The 20,055-nt window shown below is 39.9% G+C and overlaps 1 protein-coding gene across 3 annotated transcripts in view; it reads left to right on the forward strand.

Annotated features, from left to right (window-relative positions):
• Nucleotides 1–12,362, forward strand: part of HACL1 (2-hydroxyacyl-CoA lyase 1) — a 46,966-nt gene extending 34,604 nt beyond the window's left edge. The window contains exon 17 of one of the 3 annotated variants that reach the window (XM_033431999.2): nucleotides 10,862–12,362. In XM_033431999.2, the coding sequence (XP_033287890.2) occupies nucleotides 10,862–11,149 (288 nt within the window). In that variant the 3' untranslated portion in view covers nucleotides 11,150–12,362. Of the gene's footprint in view, nucleotides 1–2,302; nucleotides 2,579–6,655; nucleotides 6,812–10,861 lie in introns of those variants that run through there. The other 2 variants (XM_004271936.3, XM_049710197.1) reach the window with 2 other exon arrangements.
• Nucleotides 12,363–20,055: the final 7,693 nt, after the last annotated feature.

Consider the following 20,055-nt stretch of genomic DNA (forward strand, 5'->3'; position numbering starts at 1 on the left):
GAAATATAAATTAATTTGGAAACTATGAAATATATAGAATTCTACTGAAATTCTGTTTCTATAAGACAGATATCAAGGACGTTGGTGAAAGGGTAACTACAGAACAGCCAGAAAACAGCAAAATGGCAATAAGTACATACCTATCAATAATAACGTTAAGTATTAATGGATTAGATTCTTGAATCAAAATAAATAGAGTGGCTGAATGCATAAAAATAAGGCATATCTATATGCTGCCTATAAGAGACTCACTTCAGATATAAGGACACAAAGAGACTGAAAGTGAAGAGATGGAAAAAGATAATTCATACAAATAGAAACCAAAAGAAAGCTGGGGTAGCTATACTTATATCAGATAAAATAGACTTTAAAACAAAGACTGTAATAAGGTACAAAGAAGGGCATTGCACAATGATAAAGGGGTCAGTCCAACAATAGGACATAACATTTGTTAATATTTATGCACACAACATAGGAGTGCATATATATGCAAATATTAACAGATCTAAAAGGAGAAATAGACAGCAATACAATAATAGTAGGAGACTTTAATACCCACTTACATCAATGGATAGCTCATCCAGACAGAAAATCAGTTAGGAAACATTTGCCTTAAATGACACATTAGAACAGATGGCCTTAACAGATATACTCAGAACATTCCATCCCAAAGCAGCAGAATACACATTCTTCAAGTGCACATGGAATGTTCTGCAAGATAGATCATATGTTAGGCCACAAAACAAATCTTTATATATTTAAGAAGATTAAAAGCATCTTTTCCAACCACAGTGGTGTGAAACTAGAAATGTGTTACAAGAAGAAAACTAGAAAATTCACAAATATGTGGAGATAAAACAGCATGCCACTGAACAACTGAGGGGTCGAAGAAGAAATCAAAAGAAAAAATTTTAAATGTCTTTGAGACAAATGAAAATGGAAATACAACATATCAAAATTTATGGGACACAGCAGAAGCAATTCTAAGAAGGAGGTTCATAGCAGTAAAAGCCTACCTCAAAAAACAACAACAAAAATCAAACAACCTAACTTTACACCTGAGGGAACTAGGGAAAAAACAAAGCCCAAAGTTAGTAGAAGGAAGGAAATAACAAAGATCAGAGCACAAATAAATGACATAGAGCCTAAAAAGACAATAGAAAAGACCACTGGACCTAAGAGCTGATTCTTTAAAAAGATAAAATTGACAAAGCTTTAGCTAGACTCACCAAGAAAAAAAGAGAGAGGACTCAAATAAATAAAATCAGAAATGAAAGATGAGCTATTACAACTGATACCATGGAAATACAAAATTTCATACAGACTACTATGAATAATTATATACCAATAAATTTGACAGCCTAGAATAAATGGATAAATTCCCAGAAACATATAACCTACCAAGACTGAGTCATGAAGAAATAGAAAATATGAACAGACCGATTACAAGTTAGGAGATTGAATCAGTAATCAGAACCTCTCAAACAAAAGTTCAGGACCAGATGGGTTCATTGGTGAATTCTACCAAACATTAAAAGCAGAATTAATATCAATTCCTCTCAAATTCTTCCAAAAATTAAAGGAGGAAGGGACACTTCCAAACTCATTTTTACAAGGCCAGCCTTACCCTGATAACCAAGACCAGACAAAGATACCACAAGAAAAGAAAATTACAGGCCAGTATCCCTGATGAATGTAGATGTAAAAATCCTTAATAAAACATTAGCGAACCAAATTCAACAATACATTAAAAGGATTATATACTGTGATCAAGTGAGATTTATTCCAGGTATGCAAAGATGGTTCGATAACTACAAATCAATCAAAATGGTACACTTTGTTAACAAAATGAAGGATAAAAATCATATGATCATCTCAACAGATACAGAAAAAAGCATTTGACAAAATTCAACATTTGTGATAAAAAAATCTCAACAAAGTGGTTATAGAGGGAACATACCTCAACATAATCAAGGTCATGTGTCACAAGCCCACAGCTAAGATCATATTTAACAGTGAAAAGCTAGAGCTTCCTCTAAGATCAGGACCAAGACAAGGATGCTCAGTCTTACCACTTTTATTCAACATGGTATTGGAGGTCCTATCCAGAGCAATTAGGCAAGAAAAAGATATGAAAGACATCCAAATTGGAAGCAAAGAAGTAGAAGTGTTACTATTTGCAGATGGTGTGACATTATATATAGAAAACCCTAAAAACTCCACTGAAAAACTATTATAATAAATTCAGTAAAGTTGTAGGATACAAAATTAACACACAGAGTTCTGTTGTGTTTCTATACAGTAACAACAAACTATCAGAGAAATTAAGAAAACGACTTCATTTACAACTGCATCACAAAGAATAGAGCTTCCCTGGTGGCACAGTGGTTGAGAGTCCCCTGCCGATGCAGGGGACATGGATTCGTGCCCCAGTCCGGGAAGATCCCACATGCCGCGGAGCGGCTGGGCCCGTGAGTGATGGCCGCTGAGCCTGTGCGTCCGGAGCCTGTGCTCCGCAACGGGAGAGGCCACAACAGTGAGAGGCCCACGTACCGCAAAAAAAAAAAAAAGAATAAAATACCTAGGAATAAATTTAACCAAGGAGATGAAAGATCTGTACACTGAAAACTATAAGACATTAATGAAAAAAACTGAAGAAGGCACAAAGAAATGGAAACTATTCCATGCTCTCGGATTGGAAGAATTCATATTGTTAAGCTGTCCATACTACCCAAAACAATATGCAGATTCAGTGCAATCTCTTATCAGAATTTTAATGGCATTTTTCACAGAAATAGAACAAACAATCCTAAAATTTGTGTGGAACCACAAAAGACCTCAAATAGAGCAATCTTAGAAAGAACAAAGCTGGAGGCATTAAATTACTTGATTTCAAAATATATAATACAAAATTTTATTAATCAAAACAATACGGTATTGGCATTAAAACAGATATATAGATCAATAGAACAGAATAGAGACCCCAAAAATAAAGCCATGCATATATGATCAGTTAATTTATGACAAAGGAGAAAAGAATATACAGTGGGGTAAGGACAATCTCTTCATTAAATGGTGTTGAGAAAACTAGGTAGCCACATGCAAAAGAATGAAACTGGACCACGATCTTACACTATACACAATAATTAACTTAAAATGGATGAAAGATTTGAATATAAGACCTGAAACAATAAAATTCCTAGAGGAAAACTGACAGTAAGCTCCTTGACGCTGATCTTGGAGATAATTTTTTGAATTTGACATAAAAGCTAAGGCAACAAAAGCAAAAATAAAGCGGGACTACCTCAAACTAAAAAGCTTCTGCATAGTAAAGGGAATCATCAACAAAACAAAAAGGCAACCTATTGAATGGGAGAAAATATTTGAAATCATATTGTCTGATAAGGGGTTAATATCCAAAAAATATAAAGAACTCATTTAGCTCAATAGCAAAGAACAATCCAATTAAAAACTGGGCAGAAAATATGAATTGACATTTTTCCAAAGAAGACATACAGATAGTCAACAGGTACATGAAAAGATGCTCAGCATCACTAATCATCAGGGAAATGCAAATCAAAACTACAATGAGGTATCACCTCATACATGTTAGAATGGCTGTTATCAAAAGACAAGAAATAAGTGTTGGCAAGGATGTAGAGAAAAAGGGAATCCTTGTGCCCTCTTGGTGGCAATATAAATACATGCAGCCATTATGGAAAGCAATATGGAGTTTCCTCAAAAAATTAAATGCAAAACTACCATGTTATCCAGCAATTCCACTTCTGTGTATTTATGGGAAGAAAATTAAAACACTAACTCTAAAAGATACATGCACTTCCTTGTTTATTGCAGCATTATTTACAGTAGCCAAGATATGAAACAGTCTACAGTGGATGACTGGATAAAGAAAATGTGGTGTATATATACGCAATGGATTATTATTTAGCCACAAAAAATAATGAAATCTTAGCATTACAACAACGTGGATGGGCCTTGAGGGCGTTATGCTGTATGACTTAAGTCAGACAGAGAAAGACAAGTATCATATAATCTCTCTTATGGAACCTAGAACAAACAAAAAAACCAAGCTCATAGATACAGAAAACAGATTGGTGGTTGCCAGAGTTGGGGGGTGGGGAGTGGGCAAAATGGGTGATGGGGGTCAAAATGTATAAGCTTCCAGTTATAAAGTCATTGGAGATGTAATGCACAGCATAGTGACTTTAGTTAATAATACTGTGTTGCATATTTGAAAGTTACTAAGACAATAGATATTAAAAGTTCTCATTACAAGAAAAATTTCTGTGACTATATATGGTGATGGATGTTAACTAGGTTTATTGTAATGATCATTTCTCGATGTGTACAAATATCAAATCATTATGTTGTATACCTGAAACTAATATAAGGTTGTATGTCTATTATACTTCAATTAAAATTTAGAAAGAGAGAAAGAGAGAGGCTCTGGCATAGCCTCTCAGGCTCTTTTCATAGCAGAGAGAAGAGCTACTTAAGAAGAAGCATGGTGATGGGGATGGTGAGCACAGAAAGGCTAGGCCAGAAAGGTGATGGCGTAGGTGGCATTAGCAGGGATTTATGTGGAGCAAGCAGGCAGGCTGTTTTCAGGTAGGATTAACAACTTTCAGAACCTACTCAGTACCTTTGTGGGTTTACTGATTGCCTTGAAAAAAAAAAAAAACTATTTGTTGAAATGATTTCTGCAAGCTAGACACCCAATAGGTAGGTTTTAAAATCGCATGTCATTTTATCTGTAGCTGAGTATATGCTTTTCGATAGCTGGGATGTCAGTTTTGCAACCAGAATGCCCTCCTTCTGGCATCAGGGCATCAGAGCACTAAGGAAACTAAAGCCACAAGGGGCTTGGTAAGCACATTCAGAACACACAGACAAAATAGACTTGAGACCTGTGTTAGTCACGGAAGGGCCCTAATTGATTGTCCCTTCTCTGCTAATGCCTGTCTAAATGATCTGCTTCTAATGGTCTATTCTCTGAATTCTCTATGAATTTGGGGGCTATTGCTGGAGAATACAAGTTCTTATTTCCTCTTGTATAATTCCATGAGGATTATCCTTGTATTTTTTGCATCTACCACTTCAACATTATTTATCTTCATTCCAGTAGAATTCCCCATATATTATAGTTTCTAAACTGTTTATTTTTCATTGATTGATTGTGTGTCCATTACCATTTGTCATTTTTTTAAAAATGAAGTATAGTTGATTTTGTAATATCATGTTTTAGGTGTACAGCATAGTGATTCAATATTTTTATAGATTATACTTTTATAAAATTATTCATAAAGTTATTATAAAATATTGGCTATATGCTCTGTGCTGTGCAATATATCCTTGTAGCTTATTTATTTTATACATAGTAATTTGCGTCTCTTAATCTCATACCCGTATCTTGTCCCTCTCCCCACTGGTGACCACTAATTTGTTGTCTGTATCTGTGAGTCTGAAAAGATACATGCACCCTAGTGTTCATAGCAACGTTATTTACGATAGCCAAGATATGGAAGCAACGTAAGTGTCCATCGACAGAGGAATGGATAAAGAAGATGTGGTATAGATATACAATGGAATATTACTCAGTCATAAAAAGAAGGAAATTCCATGATCTGCAACAACACAGATGGACCTAAAGGATATTATGCTTAGTGAAATAAGTCAGACAGAGAAAGAAAAACACTGTATATTATCACTTATATGTGGAATCTAAAATAAAACAAATGAATATAACAGAAGAGAAACAGACTCACGGATATAGAGAACAAACTATAAATGGTTACCATTTGTCATCAATTCATGGTGTAGCTGGCTGCTTCCTGCTATAAATACAGGGAAGACCTAATCTCTGCAGTTGCCTGTGTCCAGGTCACGTGGGTAGGATGGTTTTAGTCCTGGGCAAGGCTTCCATGCACTGCTTTTTCTCCTCAAGCTCTTCTTAGACATGGGAGCTCGTGGTCCTCTTTGGGCCTCCTTCATTCCCTCTCTCTCTTTTTTTTTTTTTATTAGTTTTTTTTGGAGTATAGTTGATTTACAATGTTGTGTTAGTTTCTACTGTACAGCAAAGTGAATCAGTTATACATATACATATATCCACTCTTTTTTAAGATTCTATTCCCATATAGGACATTACAGAGTATTGAGTAGAGTTCCCTGTGCTATACAGTAGGTTCTTATTAGTTATCTATTTTATATATAATGGTGTGTATATATGTCAATTCCAGTCTCCCAGTTTATCCCTCTCCCCCTTTTCCCCTTTGGTAACCATAAGTTTTTTTTCTACATCTGTGACTCCAATTTCTGTTTTGTAAATTCCTCTCTTCTTTTGCATGTACTTCTGGTTCTTTCAGACTCTAGTTTTTTTGTGCCCTGATTATTGTTAATGGGGGAAGATCCAGAAAGTGATGTTAGGTTGTTTTGTAGGACAAGACAGCAAGATTCATTAATGGATTTTTAGCTCCTTTTTGGGAAAAGCTCTAGACCAAAGACAAACTTCACTTTACCACCACTGTGGCTAGTGTGGTTATAATGGGACTTTTAGATTTTAGAGCAAGCAAAACAGGATATAGTTTGACACAGTTATTTCTTTTGACTGAATGTTTGTTGTCTTTTCTTTTTCTAGGATTTTCACTGGCTGACCCGCTCTAATATGTAAATAAAGATGCCAATGAGTGACTTGGCATCTCTTTCCTGTAAGATGGAATTTTATTTTCCACAGCAAAATTACTATAATGTTAAAATTGTTCTGCAAAGAAAAATAAAAAACATTTCTAAATGACATTTTATAGTGCAGGAATTGATTAAAACCATAAAAAGATACCAGTATTCTACGACAGAAATAACCATTTACAGTTGAAAGAGGGGTTTATTAAATAGCACCATAACTGGTTTATTGAATGACACATCAGTATTCTTTTAAGGAAATCCATTCTTAAAGTCACATATCTTTTAATAACATCTTTGAAGAAAAAAGCTTCAGAACTATGCAATGTAGAGGCATGTTCAGTAAGTTGGAGTACCTAGACTATCTCTCCTTCATAGTTTATCCATTGACCACTTCATACCTTAGTCTACCCAACCTTAGTCTACACAGTATTTAATGGGGCTTGTTCTACATCTTATGAGTTGGGTTTTTGTTCTGTTTAGTTTTTCAGGAAAGAACTTACTAAGCCAAAGGAGAAGTCACACCACACCCAAACTAATAATTTCAGGGTATATTTGGATTATCAACCTTAGTTTATGTGTACCACATTGAGACCAACAGAATCAACAGCCTTAATATGTAAAGAACTCTTATAAATAAGAAAAATATTAATGCACTAGCAGAAAAATGGGGAAAGGGCATGAATGCATAATTAACAGAAAAACACAAATGATCAATAAAAGTATGAGTATGAATACAAATGAATAGGTAAGTTAAATAGAAAAACCTTTTTTTTTACCCCAGCCACTTAGCAAAGCACTTTTTAAATTATAATTTTCAGTGTTTGGTGAGGGTGAAGTGAGGAGAGGAGTGCTGTGCTGGGGCGGAAGATGAAATTGGTACAAATTCCATAGAGGAATTCTAGCGTTGCTTGTATTTGCAATCATAAAATGTTCATACCCCATAACTTTTGACCCAGTGGGCCTATTTCAAGAATGTATTTTAAAGAAATAATAAAACATTTGGTCAAATATTTATATATAAGGACATTCAGCATAGTTTTATTTAGGAACAACCACAATGTTTAATAATAAGACATTGGTTATGTAAATTATGATCTGTCAACATCATAAAATAAAAATTGTGTTAAAGAATGAATATTTATTAATGGAAAAATAATCACAGCTACAAAAATGGATGGGTCCAGGTCAGGATATACATCTTTACTCATACACACATACATAGAGAAAAAAGGTGGGCACAAAATAAACCAAAATTTTAATATAACTTGGTGATGGGATTTAAGTAATTTTTATTTCCCTCATGTTTTTCCTACTTTTATAAGATTTTAAAGTAAAAATAATTATGTAATTGTCTTACCAGAAATCGACATTGTTTTAAGAAAATACTAGAAATGGAAAAGTATCACCTATTTTCAGGGTCATTCTTGTTTATTATCTGCAGTTTTATAGATGAGTTGGAGTATAGGACTTTATATCCAAGTTCAGCTAGTTTGACTGTACCGTACATATCAGACTTATATCCGTTGGCTAGTTAGGAGCCTGAGTGACCTCCACAATGTTGTGGACTCCAGCTTCGAGGTGGGAACCCAGGAGATACTTGCAGGGAGCTGTGGCTTTGCCTGACAGGCCCTTGAGATCAGGCCTCCTGGCAGGTCCTCTTATGTATTCTGAGATACAGACTAGAGAGCCTGGGCTGCAGAAGAGCATAGGGAATATCCAAGGAGGGCAGAGAGTGGGCGGCTTATGTAATCTCATCAGTGTCCTACTCTGCCCGTGGACACTGGCCTCTGGCAGCCAAGTGCTACATAAGATTTTGCTGAAAGGTTGAGGGCTTGGTGAACATTTGTGAGTTGAACTATATAAATCTGGATACTAGATGTAATTTGGGGAAAAGGCTCCTTCTCTAGTCATATTATCTCAAGAGAGAAAAAAAGTTGGCAGGTTAATAGACTGACCAGCAGAGGTCAGTCTGAACAAAGATCAGATTAGTCCAGGAGCACTGTCCACTGACTGCCTGCTTTATAAATGGGATCTTTCCTTAGAAGGATAAGATATTGAATAAGCCCCTCTAAAATGAATCTGTTGGTTGATAGTCAAAGTTTACTGGTAAATGTTTTGTATCCCCTAGTTTAATAAGGAACATTCTTACGGGATCCTAGTATGTTGAATACTCAAGTGCCTCATAAAAACTGAACTTTGAAAGATTATGGTTGTTTTCTTAATTTAGGAACGCTGAGAATTCAGGCTTGGAAATGACTTATCAGGTTAGTTCCTCTACTGATATTCTTTCCCAAACCTTTCATACTTCATGGGGTTGTCTAGGGGTTCAAAAAGTTATCCAGAAGCCCAGTGCCTGGTATATAGAAGGCACTCCATAAATGCCATTGTGTTTTAGGAAGATGCAACTTTAGAGAAGAGGAGAATGTTGGCTGGAATTGTGTCCTGTTTAGCAGTGTGGTTTCACTTTGCAAGTAAATGGGTCTTATTTCCCAAATAGAATGAGTCATTTCCTGGAAGACAGGGGCTGTGTGTTTTTATTTCCTTAAACAGCCACCTGCTCACTGGATAATAGCTGAATGAGAATTCATGATGTTTGGAAATAGCTCAGTGGATATTTTCTATGGTTATTTCACATATGCACCTCTGAAGTAGCTCAGCTTATTATGTCACTTGAGTATGTTTTCCTTAGGGAAAAGTTCTCAGATCTGTTACAAAGAAATAATAGGATTTCGAACACCAAAGGAAAATGAAAATAATATTGCTTCCAAAAATGTATTTATTCTTTTACTACTTTTAACTGAATTATAAGAAACATACAATATTGTGTTAGCTTCAGGTGTACAACATGGTGATTTGCTATTTTTATACATTATGAAATGGTCACCACAATAAGACCGGTTACCATCTGTCACCATACAAAGTTGTTACAATATTAGTGATTATGTTCCCTATGTGTACATTACATCCTCATGACTTATTTATTTTATAGCTGGAAGTTTTTACCTCTTAAACCTTGTCCCCTATTTCATCTATCCTTCCACCCTCCTTCCTTCTGGCAACCACCAGTTTATTCTCTGTATCTATGAGTCTGTTTTATTTTGTTTGTTCATTTGTTTTGTTTTTTAGATTCCACATGTAAGCGAAATCATACAGTATTTGTTTTTCTCTGTTTGACTTACTTAGCATACCACCCTCCAGATCTATCCATGTTGCTGCAAATGGCAAAATTTCATTCTTTGTATGGCTGAGTAGTAGTATATTGTATATATTAACACCATATCTTCTTTATCTAGTCATCTATGAATGGACATTGAGGTTGTTTCCATACCTTGGCTATTGTAAATAATTCTGCAATGAACATAGGGGTGCATATATCTTTTTGAATTAATGTTTTTATTTTCTTTGGATAAATACCCAGAAGTGGAATTGCTGGCTTGTATGGTAGTTCTATTTTTAGTTTTTTGAGGAACCGCCATACTGTTTCCCATAGTGGCTGCACCAACTTCCTTTACTGTTTTTAAGACACTTCTCTAGGCAGTGGGGAAGCAATGCACTGCCATGAAGAAGTGGCACATGATTATTAAAGTATTGATACATGCAAACTTAGAGTGACTAGGATGGAATTTCATATGAGTGTATTAAGAAAGTTGGAAACCAGTTAAATTCCAGATGGGAATTATGATTGAGAAACTCTGGTAAAACTGACTCTGCTGACTGCTGTGGAGAGTGAAATGTATACAGATGAAGTTTGAATCATCTGGTGTTTTCTGGTTGCATTTGCTGCTGCTCATCTGAATAATGGAGTAATGTGGATAAAGGAAATTGAAGATCCTGTGAAATCCTCCCAAAGATAAGGTGCAGATTAAAGTACACCTTGGGTTCAGATCTGACAGGCAAGGCTGCCTAAGCCTCTGGTTTTCACTGGATCATCTTGGATCGTCCCTCCCCTCCAAGGCCTTTTCTTCTAGGAGAGAGGCTAGCTGGTTAGTGAACCCATGGTGAATCCAGGTTGTGTGGTTAACCCTGCAGTTAGGGAGCAGAGAGAAAAGGCACAGCTAGAAACCCCTGGATCTCCAGTTTCAAAGTTTGAAGGGAACACTTTAAATTTTGACTCAGGCCTGGAAATATCCAGAGATGGCGTCACCCATGATCTTCTTCCCAGGGGTCACTGGAGCCAGCTCTGTGGAGTGCTTCATCTACGGCTACCTGGATCGTCCTGAGGCTCATTCCCTGGTCCCAGCGTGTTCCCAGGTACTGCCTCCTCACCCCAGTGATCAGGGAGGGCTCAGGAAATCAGACCTGCTTTCCCCGTAGCCTGAGCTCTGTGTGCTCCCCGCCGTTTGCCATGTGGTATCAGCCATGTTGTCACCTCTTCCGTGAAGCTATCCTCTCTCCCAGCCCTCCTACAGCACCCTGCGTGTACCTTCGTCACTACGCACGATATTCATGACGCATCGAATTCCCATCTCCCTTCCCGCCTTGACCTAGTGCCTGTGTACCCAGATGTCACCCACCCCTCATCTTCCAGGGCCTGCATCCTCCTGCTGTTTGGCAAGCTCCTCTGTGGGCTCCCCCTTGAAGAATCGTGATATATACATCACGGACATTTTCTTGCAGGGGTGGCGGCCCCGGGGGGGTTATATCACAAAAGCCGCAGCAAACAATTCTGAGGGTGCAGCGTGGAGAGGTGAGCCACGGAGGATCAAAGCCCAGCCCTGGTGCCTGGGTTAGACAAGCCCCACCGTGTAGGGGTGGGGTCTGGGCCTCGAGGCCCTGATGGAACTGGGCCAAGTTCCTCCTCCAAATGGAGGTCAAAAGTAAAGTTGAGTTACTGGAGATAAATACTTCTTTCACACTTTAGTGCTGTGCACTGATATTTACATCCACTATACTCCTAACTCCATTTCATAACTCACAGTGCCATTCTCGCCCCCTGCCCTTCGCCCACCGTCCAGCTGTGCCCTCTCCCCACCACTCTGCCTACGTCATTCTTCTTCAGAGCTTTCATGCTTATCTTCATTTGATTATTTTTCTGTATTAACTCTAGTAGCACAAAAAATCTAGTATTTTCATTGGAGTAAATTTTAAAATTTAGTGTATTAATAGAAGGACTTCACATTCAGTAAGGCCAACAGATCAGGAGACGATTGCCAAGAAAAGATAGTTTCTTACTCACAGTTCTGGAGAGGAGAGGGTCCCACACCGTGCAGGGCTGCATGGGGAAAGGGTGAGGGTGGTCTCCGGGCACAGAGAAAGAGGCAACTTACAGCTGAAGTCTTTACCGTGCTGTCCTTGGAAAGAAACAGGTGAGGCAGATTAAGCTGGTTTAGGATTGGCTAGTTTGAACAACATCCATGGACTCCAGGGTGCAGGGGCTGCCCCAGGCATCTGGTACCTGACCCTGTGGTGATTAGGGCAGGGAGATAAGAGGCCTGGAACGTGAGAGCCCAATACAGAGCACTATAAAGAGGGAGGTTGGGATCATGGGCTCAGGGTTGATTTGCATATAAAAAGAGTTGTTTGCCAGCAGGGAACTAGCTAACCTGGGAGGGGCAGTCCCTGGGGTCAGCAAGGCCCAGGTGTCAAAGCATCAGCATTACAGAAAATAAGATGTGGTTAATACAGAGTGACGTTAAATGGATATGTATTAAATATTGTATTAAATATGAATATTTGGATGATTGGATCTTAAACTTTTATTTCTATTCAAGAATAAGGTATCTTTGAATTTATTAAAGGTGGAGTTTTAAAATTCTCATCCTATTGGCACTACACAACTTTTGTTAAACTTGTTCGTAGACATTATTCTGTTTTGTCACTATTGTAAATAAGTTCTTATCTTCCACTATATTTATATTTGGCTATTGTTTGCATATTTTGTATACTAATTCCGTACCTTAATGAATTCTCTCTAACCTCTTCTTCCTTTTTCTCATCTGGTGGCATTGGCTAGTACTTCCAGAACAATGCTAAATGATACTGATGACCGTGGACCACTTCCTTCTAGGTGTTTTAGTGTTTCTTTTTTTTTTTGCGGTACGCGGGCCTCTCACTGCTGTGGCCTCTCCCGTTGCGGAGCACAGGCTCGGGACGCGCAGACTCAGCAGCCATGGCTCACCGGCCCAGCCGCTCCGCGGCATGTGAGATCCTCCCGGACCAGGGCGTGAACCCATGTCCCCTGCATAGGCAGGCGGACTCTCAACCACTGCGCCACCAGGGAAGCCCCTTTCTAGGTGTTTTAGAATCAGGATATCGTTTACGTTCTCTCTTCCTTCACAGGGAGAAAAGATGGCAAGAAAATCTCCCCACAAGGAGTTACTGAGGGTGCAGGGCTTGAATATCTTCCCCAAGGGACATAACAAGATGGGGAAAAAATCCAAACTGTTGTTTGTGCTTGTGGTCACCTGCAACAAAAAGTGACTTCTTGGCAGTTGAATTAGGGCAAATGGGAGTGCTAGTCAATTACTTGCCACTTCGACTTCCTTCCTTCATTGGCACTGAGACCAGTGACGAAGGCAAACATATTGCCTCTGTCACCTGCACCTTCAGAATCTCAGGCCAGGGTCCCCAGGTGAATCAGCAGAAGGTGACCTCCTTTGCTCCCTCTTCCACCCACGGTGATGTGTGCATGGCTGGGGCACCAGTGGGGAGAGGCATTACTTCAGTCCAGGTCCTTTGAGAAGCAGATGCGAAGATGGGATTAAACGTGAGAATTTTATTAAGGGAAACATCTGTGTGAGAGGAAATGGGAGGGGCTGGGAAGGCTGGGAGGGCCATCAGACGCGATGAAGACGGGACCCCAGGAAAGGAGGACGGGGGGAAGGTTGGGTGGGAGCACCCTGGTTGCCACGCAGTCCAAGGAACTTTGGCAAGGCTTCTATCCGAGATCCATGTCTCCCGGGAAAGGGCCCCCCCGTTCACGCAGACATGGGAGGGGAGCCACATGGTGCCTGGGTGATGCAGGTTCAGCACAGGTGCCAGAGACAGGTTTCAGGGAGCCTCCACTGGGGCTCTCTGTCAGTTCTGCTGCCGCAGGGCACTTCTGGAGGTCTCTCTACTGCTGCCGTAAGACTGTTAGAGCTGAAAAATAAGGGGGCCAAAGTGCATTCACCAAGACTTAAAATCTAAGGATCTGACCCAGGTCCATCAACAGCTCATTTTTCAGCTTTGGGCCGGGACTCTTCTCTTGGGCAGAGGATGATAAGCCTGAATTTCCACCCTGCTCTGCTTTGGTGGTTATACCACTCCGAGCCTCAGTTTCCTCATCTCTGTAATGGGGGGAGGAAATAGAACACCTAACTCAGAGTTGCCTGGAGCATGTCTGTTTACAGAAATGCTTAGCAGGAAACCTTGTACAAAAGAGTGCTTTGATCACCATTAACCTCTCTCCCTTCACACCCTCTTCTGCCTCTGGCCCCCAACCCTCATGGAGTCACAGCTAGCTTTGTCCCACTGTGATAAGAGAAGTCCCCATGTCCCTGTAGTGACTGTGTACCTTTGACAGCTTGTCTGTTCCCATTGGGAAACTGGTCACAGCCAGCTTTTAATTTGGCCACCTTCCTTCCACAGCTCAGCACAGGCCTGGGCTGTCAGTGTAAAATCAGGAAAAGGCGCATTCATTTGAGCCAAACTGAATTAGCCAGGCCAGTCTGCGGCCGGGAAGTCACGTGCTGCTTTCCCAAACCAAACAAATTATTTTTAGATTATTCACTCTTTGGCATTATCCATGCCACAGCTCTCTCCTGTTAGGGCACATCAGAGAAAATTGGCTACGGCCAAATAATGCATATTTCACAGCCATTTGTCTGCACTGGACCTCCATGTGCAAAGTGAAAAGTGGTTGAAATTGTGAAAAGTGGTTGAAATTGACCCCTAAGTTCTCAACCCTAGTGGTGAGTGCACTGCCATCACCGGGGGAGCTTCTATTTTATTTTTTTTAAGTTTTTTTTAAATTGAAGTAATTACAATGTTGTGTTACTTTCTGGTGTACAGCAAAGTGATTCAGCTATGTACATATATATATTCTTTTTCATATTCTTTTCCATTATGGTTTATTACAGGATATTGAATATAGTTCCCTGTGCTATACAGTAGGACCTTGGTTCATCTACTTTATATATAGTAGTTTGTATCTGCTAATCCCAAACTCCTAATTTATTCCTCCCCCACCTTCCCTTTTGGTAACCACAAGTTTGTTTTCTATGTCTGTGAGTCTGTTTCTGTTTTGTAAATAAATTCATTTGTATCATATTTTAGATTCCACATATAAGTGATATCATCTGATATTTGTCTTTCTCTTTCTGACTTACTTCACTTAGTATGATAATCTCTAGGTCCATCCATGTTACTGCAGATGGCATTATTCATTCTTTTTTTATAGCTGAATAGTATTCCATTGTGTATGTGTGTGTGTGTGTATACGTCTTCTTTATCTATTCATCTGTCGATGGACATTTAGGTTGCTTCCATGTCTTGGCTATTGTAAATAGTGCTGCTATGAACATAGGGGTGCATGTATCTTTTGGAATTAGAGTTTTCTCTAGATATATGCCCAGGAGTAGGATTGCTGGATCGCATGGCAACACTAGTTTTAGTTTTTTGGGGAACCTCCATACTGTTCTCCATAGTGGCTGCACCAATTTACAATTCCCACCAACAGTGTAGGAGGGTTCTCTTTTCTCCACACCCTCTCCAGCATGTATTATTTGTAGACTTTTTAATGATAGCCATTCAGACCAGTGTGAGGTGATATCTTGTTGTTTTGACTTGTATTTCTATAGTTATTAACGATGTTGAGCATCTTTTCATGTGCCTGTTGGCCATCTGACCCCCAACCCTCTGCCTCTGGTCCCCAACCCTCATGGAGTCACAGAGCTAGCTTTGTCCCACTGTGATAAGAGAAGTCCCCATGTCCCTATAGTGACTGTGTGCCTAAAAAGACATTGGAGAAATGTCTATTTAGGTCTTCTGCTTATTTTTTGATTGGGTTGTTTGGTTTTCTGATAATTAAGCTGTATGAGCTGTTTGTGTATTTTGGAAATTCAGCCCTTGTCAGTCACATCATTTGCAACTACTTTCTCCCAGTCCGTAGGTTGTCTTTTCATTTTGTTTATGGTTTCCTTTGCTGTGCGAAATCTTATAAAGTTTGATTAGGTTCCATTTGTTTATTTTTGCTTTTACTTCTATTGCCTTGGGAGACTGGCCTAAGAAAACATTTGTACAACTTCTGTCAGAGAACATTTTGCCTATGTTCTCTTCTAGGAGTTTTATGGTGTCATGTCTTATATTTAAGTCTTTAAGCCATTTTGAGTTTATTTTTTGTGTATGGTGTGAGGGTGTGTTCTAACTTCATTGATTTACATGAGGCTGTCCAGCTTTCTTAACACCACTTGCTGAAGAGACTGTCTTTTTTCCATTGTATATTCCTGCCTCCTTTGTCAAAGATTAATTGACTGTAGGTGTGTGGGTCTATTTCAGGGCTCTTGATTCTGTACCATTGATCTATGTTTTTGATCTATGTTTTGATCTCTGTTTTTGTGCCAATACCACACTGTTTGGATTACTGTAGCTTTGTAGTATTGTTTGAAGTCTGGGAGGGTTATGCCTCCAGCTTTGTTCTTTTTCCTCAGGATTGCTTTGGCAATTCTGGGCCTTTTATAGTTCCATATAAATTTTAGGATTATTTGTTCTAGTTCTGTGAAACATGTTATGGGTAATTTGATAGGGATTGCATTAAATCTGTAGATTGCTTTGCGTAGTATGGCCATCTTAACAATGTTAATTTTTCCAATCCAAGAGCATGGGATATCTTTCCATTTCTTTGAATAATCTTCAGTTTCCTTTATCAATGTTTTATAGTTCCTAGCATATAAGTCTTTCACTTCCTTTATTTATTTATATATTTTTTGATGTGATTTTAAAAAGGATCATTTTTTACTTTACCTGGGGAGCTTTTAAAGATCCTGGTTCTCAGGCCACACCCCAGCCCAATTACATCAGAATCTCTAGGGTGGGACCCAGGCATCAGTGTCTTTTAAAGCTCCCCTGGTGATGCCAGTGTGCAGACCAGTTTGAGAACCAGTAAAAGACAATTTCAAAGCTTCCTTCCATCTCTAATTCCAGTGACAGTGATCTTGAAGAGGGTACAGCCTACTTCTAATTTAATTCATAAAATAGGAATTGTGTGAGTGAATATTCCAGCAATTTTGTAATTTTATATTCTTCTTAAATTCCCTGCTCTCAATCATGTTCCTCTTTGGCATCTTTTTCAGTCAGTGTTTAGACTCATAATTAATACCTTTTCCCTGCATAAATATTTATTTACTTCATGCATCTGTCATAATTCCTTGTGTTCACTTGTACAGCCTGTTTGCGGCAGGTATACATTTCACAGAACTAGTTAACTTTTCTTTGTTACTCTAATAGAAATTAGCTCCTGAGCTCCAGTTCTGCTCGCTGTCTTACATGTACAGCTCAGTGAATTGTTATGTAGGTGTGCGTCCATGTAAGCCCTGCCCAGATTGAGATATTTAACACTTCCCTCCGGCAATCCAGAGGGCTCCCTCCTGCCCTTTCCACCCAACCCTACATCCCCCAGAGGTAACTGTGCTCTAACTTCTACCACCAGAGGGTAACACTCAAGTCTCCTTTGACTAAGTGCTTCCTCTAATTGAGGTTCACGCCTCTCCCCGGGCTTCTTCTTCCCTGAGGGTGATCTAGGTCTCCCAACAGAGGAGAGGTCTGCTTCAGGCATGGCTGTTCAGTAATCTATTTATGTATCACAGACCATCCCCAAATGTAGTGGGTAAACACAAGACATTCTCTCTCACAGTTTGGTGGGTTGATGGGGCTCAGCGGATTCTTCTCATCTCACCTGAGATCTCGAGCAGCTGCAGTCTGAGAGCAGCTGCACCTGGGTCCCAGAGGCCCCGCTGAGCTGGAAGGTCTGGGTTGCCTTCTCTTTCTGAGAAAGTAAAAATTAGCTCTGGCTAAGAATGTAAAAATCTGCTCAGCCTTTCATTCGGCTGGAGTATGAGACATGGATTGAATGATATGCAGAATTGACAGAATATATTCCATCCAGGGACTCACTGCAAGGGGAAAGGCCTAACAACCATCTTTGTTATTCCTGAGTAACTTTGTTTTCTAAAATCATAGACTATCAGAAACTTTCATCAGTAAGAATGACACGCCCCGATTTTGCCCAGAGGAGCCAAGTCACTTGGACACAGAGAAAAAGCCTTGGTTTGTTTCTGGGCAAACCTCAGATGCACCTCCTCAGGTGCAGAGTTTCTGGACACGGCATTTTCCGTCTATCATAACCCTTTAGTGTCTGAGGAAACATGACCCTGGCGTCCATCTCACAGTCCTGAGCAGATGTGGAATCCTTTACACGGAGCCTGCTTTGCTTTGAGCCTATCAAAACTTTGATTCAGTATCATAATCGCCGAATTGTATACTCTAAAATGGTGAATTTTATGGTATGTGAATTTTGGGCCTGTGGAATACGGCATCTCAGTTTTAAAAATGATAGACAAGCCCTTGGCATGGAAAATTGTTGGCTCTTAATGCCACTTTACACTGAGTTTCTTTGATGACCTCAGTTTAGTAAACTGGTTTTTCAATTAAAAACAAACAAAAATCTCAGCTTCATTTGTATTCCGCTAAACCCCACCCTTCCCCCAAACCTTATGCTAACTCTGCTTTACTTTTGTTGGTGAGATGCCCCATGGTTCCTCTGGGGTGTGGTCTGTCTCTGCAGTGGCTCAATACACCTGGCTTTGTCAGGCCAGTTTGTACCTGACAGTCGTAAGCTGTCAGGAGGACAACCCTGGTGCCTTGGCACTCCTCCACATGGCCTCTCTCCACCAGTGGTGTCTTCTCCTCTAGGGCCTCTCCACGGGCTGCTCTCTCCAGCAGGGGACCTGGGCTTCTCACACGGTGGCTGACTTCCACAAAAACTAGAGTAAACCTGCCAGGCTTTCTTAAGACTTAGGCCTGGAGCTGTTACAGCATTTCTTCTGCTGCACTCTGTCGGTTACAGGGAGTAATAGGCCAACCCAGATTCAGCGTGGGAGGGGACGGCACAGGTGTGGTTCATTGGGGGCCATCTTCAGAGGCCAGCTGCCACCACTGTCCTCTCTTCTCATGGCGTTCCATCATTAGGCTTCATCTGCCTTGTGTTTCAGCCTCAGGCCCTGCTAATCTGCAGATAGCATCCACTCTCTACAGACAGCCAGAGCTCTTCCAGTTTGCCCTCTGCTCAGTCCCTTCGTCTTCCCTCCGGGACCATGGGGAGTTTCTGGCCGCATTCCCCACACTGTGCTGGGATGCCCGGGTCTCTGCAGGCCTCTCTCAGGCCCAGCTGCCTGGGCTTCTCCCTCAGACCTTGTAATGCTACCACCAGGTGCCATGCTGGATGTGGCTTCTCGTCGGGGTCCACACTCTGGGGGTTCAGGCCGCTTGTGCTGGGGATTCCCCAGACCTGGCAGACTTACCCATCCTCTGAGGTAGTGAATGCCACTGACTGAAGGAATGGGGGGCTTTGGGAAAACAAGAAAAAAATGCGCAAGAGAAAATAGATAAAATCTAAGTATTTAGTATAACTTTTCTAGGAAATCTGCAACAGTGAGGGCTGTTCTGTTTTAGGCAGCTATTAATAGGGTTTTTTTTTCTTTTTAATTCAATTTTTTTTTTTTTTGGCTGCAACCTGCAGCTTGTGGGATCTTAGTTCCCCAACCAGGGATCGAACCTGGGCCCCTTGCAGTGGAAGCTCTGAGTCCTAACCACTGGACCGCCAGGGGATTCCCAGGCGGCATTAATATTGATTATCGGTATTGTTTTGATCTGAATTTGAGGTAATGATAATCAAGTTTACATAACTCTTAAGAACTTTCATACATATAATTTATTTCATCTTCACAGCAATCTTTTGAAAGGAGGGATTATTATTATTCCCATATTACAGATTATCTGTAATTCCCATATTACGGATAAGGAAACAGACTCGGGGAAATCAAGGGACTTTTCCAAGGTCACATATTGTATGGTTTTATCTTGAAGGGACAATTTTAAAAGAAAAAAGATTTGAAAGAGAACCAATGGGTCTGTGAATTTAAATGAGAATGTTTTGATTTTTCCATTTTGATTATCTTGCAAAATACTGGGCTTTTATAAGGGGGGGAACCTCAGGATTCCTAAAGAACAATAATGGCAAAGTATGGAGAACAGTTGTGATAAAGTGAGAAAGAAATAGATCACACAGTACCGTTCACTTCGCTAACCCTGCGTGTGGAAAACGTGAGCCTCTGGATTCCTCATCTGAGAAAAGATACGAGACGCAGCTCGAGCCCTGGA

The sequence above is a fragment of the Orcinus orca genome, chromosome 5, assembly GCF_937001465.1.
Source record: "Orcinus orca chromosome 5, mOrcOrc1.1, whole genome shotgun sequence".
Taxonomy (NCBI): domain Eukaryota; kingdom Metazoa; phylum Chordata; class Mammalia; order Artiodactyla; family Delphinidae; genus Orcinus; species Orcinus orca.